Genomic DNA, 4,069 nt, shown 5'->3' on the forward strand with positions numbered 1-4,069 from the left:
TAATAATAATAATGATTTTTTTTTTATTATTATCATAATCATCATTATTATTATTGATATAATTAGAAATAACAGTGTATAGTATATCCTATAATTATAATATAGAATAATGACGCCATCTCTGCGTGCAGGACCAGCACACGATCCTGCGCTCGTGGGCCGTCAAGGACTTCGCGCCGGACTGTCCGCAATACGTCCAGGTGTTTCGGCCGGAGAACAAGGTGCACGTCAAGTTCGCCGAGCACGTCGTCTGCGAGGACGAGTTCAAGTACGCGATGCTGGCCAACAACTGCGTGTGTCCGGGCATCTCTACGCTCGTCACGCTGCTGCTGCACACGTCGCGCGGACAGTGAGTAGTCTAGTGTAGTAGTGTCGTCATGACAGCGCTATGCTATGGGGCTTCTGTTGGTATGCTAGGGGCGTCCAGGTGCTAGGAGGCGTTCTGTTAACACACTAGGGGTCGTCGATACGCTAGGGGGGCTTGTGTTGACACGCTAGGGGGCGTCGATATGTTAGAGGGCTTGTGTTGGTGTGCTAGGGAGCGTTGCGTAGAGAAGCTAGGGGGATTCGGACGCTATAGGGGGACGTTATGCGTCCGTTAACGCGTCTGCGAGGACGAGTTCAAGTACGCAATGCTAGCCAACAACTGCGTGTGTCCGGGCATCTCTACGCTCGTCACGCTGCTGCTGCACACGTCGCGCGGACAGTGAGTATAGTCGACGTCCCAGTGATAGACCTAGAGTGACAGTGAACTGATACGCTAGGGAGCATTGTGTTGACACGCTAGGGAGCTCGTGTTGACACGATATGGGGTATTGTGTTGACACGATTGCAGGTATTGTGTTGACACGATAGGGGGTATTGTGTTGACACGATATGAGATATTTTGTTGACACGATAAGGGGTATTGTGTTGACACGATAGGGGGGTATTGTGTTGACATGATAGGGGGTATTGTGTTGACACGATTGCAGGTATTGTGTTGACACGATAGGGGGTATTGTGTTGACACGATAAGGGACATTGTGTTGACACGATAGGGGGCGTTAATGCGCTTGAGAAGTTTGCGTTGACACACTAGGGGGCGTTGATACGTTAGGAAGCGTTGTGTTGACATTCTAGGAGGCGCTGATAAGTTAGGGAGCTTGTGTTGGTGTTCAGGCGCTGGATAGAGTTTTGTTGACACGATAAGGGGCGCCCATGCGCTAGAGAACGTTGCGTTGAGACGCTAGGGGCGCTGACATGCTAAGGGGCTTTGCTTTGATACGCTAGAGAGCGTTAAGATGCTAGGAGGGCGTTGCGGAGAATGGCTAGGGGCGTGCAGACGCTAGGGGGACGTTAACACTCTAGGGAAGCCAGGCGTCTGGTTCTATTCAAGGATAGTTCTGACCATGGTTATCCTGCAATACATATGTACGCATATATGTATCTATGATTCCCGCCGCGATTCATACACCGTCAGCTGCTATAACATAATTATAATGCGATTCTTTCCATTATGCTGAACTGCGGAAGTTAGATTAACTCGTTATAGTTGTTGTTCGCTGCAACGCACTAATAACGTAAGCGTTATGCTCAGGAAGTTATTAAAACGGTGATTCCACGCAAAATCTCACACAGAAAATGTCATACTTGAAGTGTGTCTGTAATGTACGTGTAACCTTCGCCTGTTATTAGTCTCGTACGTGAAAGATGAACGTAGACGACATTCTTTCGTGAATGTAGATTTCGCGTAACTCAGGTCGCCCTTACGACCTAGTCGCCGACAAAATTTGAAGATCGTACGTCAAAAACCGGCCAGATCGCCGATAAAAACATCGACGACTAAACTCGACATGGGTTCTCTTGCGATCGAAAATACGGTCGCCGACTGCGATCGCAGGAATGGAAACGGTTTTATTTCTATGCGCCGGTCGGCGACAAATCGTGAGTGGCAGCCAATCGCCGCTACGTGTCGAGTCACATGATTATCAAAAGTCACGTGATTAACAAAATGCCAGCCTACACAGCAGTTTACAAGGAGGGATTATTGCACAAATCCTTTCTCAAATATATATTAAATTTTCCGTATATCACAGGCAATTTTTTTAATTCTTTTTCTGCACATAATTATAACCATTTTCAGAAAATTTAGGATAGATTTACGAAGTTACCTGATGTTTACTCTTAAGCGCCGTTTTGTTGGTCATGTGACTCGTTTTATGTAGACTGGTCCCGGTGTCAAGCTTGCTCTGTTTGTGCTAAAGCACTGCTTGTGCTAGTACAAATACTGTGGCTGCGAACCCGTCTACGTTTCCTGCAGAACGCTACGATCTGATCGGTAATGTACAGCGTGAAGTCACTTCAAGTCGACGTGAGTGTTGCTACGCTGCGAATCGGCGATAAAGTAGTCGGCGATAGTCAAATCGTAGTGCGACTTGAGCAGGGCTGAGTATGTACAGATTCGACAAAAATATGCGCGTTTAACTTGTTTTAGACTTGCGTGAACTGTAAGTGTTGTTTGCCTTGCGTTGACGCACGGTTGTTGTTTGACGCACGGGCTAACGCTCCATTAGGAGTGTTCCCAACGTTGATATCATTAACGATTAATGATTAATGATTAATGATTGATAATCCTAACCCTAACCCTAACCTAAATGACATTAAACCACAAACTAATATATGACCATGACCATATATATAAAATACATTAAAGTTGGGAACACTCCTAGTGGAGTATCACCCGTCACAACTCAGAAAACAGGCACGCTTGGGCGCGAGTTTGATGTTTTAAATTCTCGTTCATGTAAATTTCAACGTCGTAACGAAACTCACTCTCTCCCGAGAGAGATTATTTGCATATAATTATGCGCTGGGACGCAGATGTGAACTGCGACAAGATTTTGCGCGGCGTAACTTCGTTATCAGCGTGCGGACGCGCGAATTCAGACACGCTCTCCTACTCCTCTCCTTCTTCCCCCGCCTCTTCCTCCTCCCTTCTTTCTCATTATTCTTTTCATCCTCCTCCTCCTTGCTCCTCCACCTACTCCTCCACCACCACCTTCTCCTCCTTCTCCTCCTCCTCCTCCTCCTTCTCCACCACCACCACAACCCACCACACCCCACCCCACACACCACCACCACCCACCACCACCACTCATCCCTCGCTCTTGTCCTTCTACCACCTCCTCCTCCATCTCTCCTCTCCTCATTTTCCTTCCTCATCCTCCTGCTCCTCCACCACTCCACCACCACTCTCCTCCTCCTGCTCCTCCCCCCACCTCATCACCCCACCACCACCACCCCACACCACCTCCTCCTCCTCCGTCGTCCTCTTCCTCCACCACACTCCTCCTCGCTCCTCTCTCTCCCTTTTTCCTCCACTCCCCTTCTCCTCTTCTCCTTCAGCCTCCTCCTCTCCTCTCTTCTCCCCCACCACCTTCCTATCCTCCTCTTCCCCTCCTCCAACACCTCTCCTCCTCCACCTCCTCCTTCTCCTCCTCCTCCTCCTCCTCCTCTCCCCTCCTCTCCCCTCTTCTCCACTCTCCTCCTCCTCCCTCATCCACCTCCTCTTTCATTCTCGTTGAGGATTTAATTGCCGGGTGCTTCGGCCAGCGGTTCGCATGATCGCGTCCGACCGTTAGATTATAACGACACGTGCGAGCGTGATGCGTCTCGCGCTAATAAACTACCCGAATGTAGCTAATTACGCCGACCGCGTCGAATTAATCAGCCGCTCTTAAATTAAGATCGCTCGCGTAACACGAGCAAATTGCCTCCGCGCCGAAGAAATAAATAAATTGTGTAGATGGCTCTCATTCGACATCGGAAGCGTGGACAGACGGGCATTTTTCCGGACGTCGAGCATGCGCGTGAGGAGTAATTCGCGACGGTCCATATAGAGTGTTAGTTGCGAATCGTGTGCGCAGTTAAGTCTTCACTACATGAAATCAACGAGACGACATTGGAATTTACATCCGCTCTCGAAGCCAAGCACAGCAGGGTGAGCCTGCGCGAGGTTATCATCCCAACAGAAAGGCGGCCGCACAAAATTCACCCGTGAGTTTCTACCGACGTCCGTGGAAAATGT

At 49.0% G+C, this 4,069-nt stretch overlaps 1 protein-coding gene across 1 annotated transcript in view; it reads left to right on the forward strand.

Moving 5' to 3' along the window:
* The window catches only part of LOC106809867 (potassium channel subfamily T member 1-like), a 37,587-nt gene that overhangs the window by 13,363 nt on the left and 20,155 nt on the right, over positions 1-4,069 (forward strand). Inside the window, exons 9-11 of the mRNA XM_014813102.1 lie at positions 132-349; positions 418-427; positions 640-706. Coding sequence (XP_014668588.1) covers positions 132-349; positions 418-427; positions 640-706 — 295 coding nt within the window. The remainder of the gene's footprint in view (positions 1-131; positions 350-417; positions 428-639; positions 707-4,069) is intronic.

The sequence above is a fragment of the Priapulus caudatus genome, unplaced genomic scaffold, assembly GCF_000485595.1.
Source record: "Priapulus caudatus unplaced genomic scaffold, Priapulus_caudatus-5.0.1 Scaffold392, whole genome shotgun sequence".
Classification (NCBI taxonomy): Eukaryota; Metazoa; Priapulida; class Priapulimorpha; order Priapulimorphida; family Priapulidae; genus Priapulus; species Priapulus caudatus.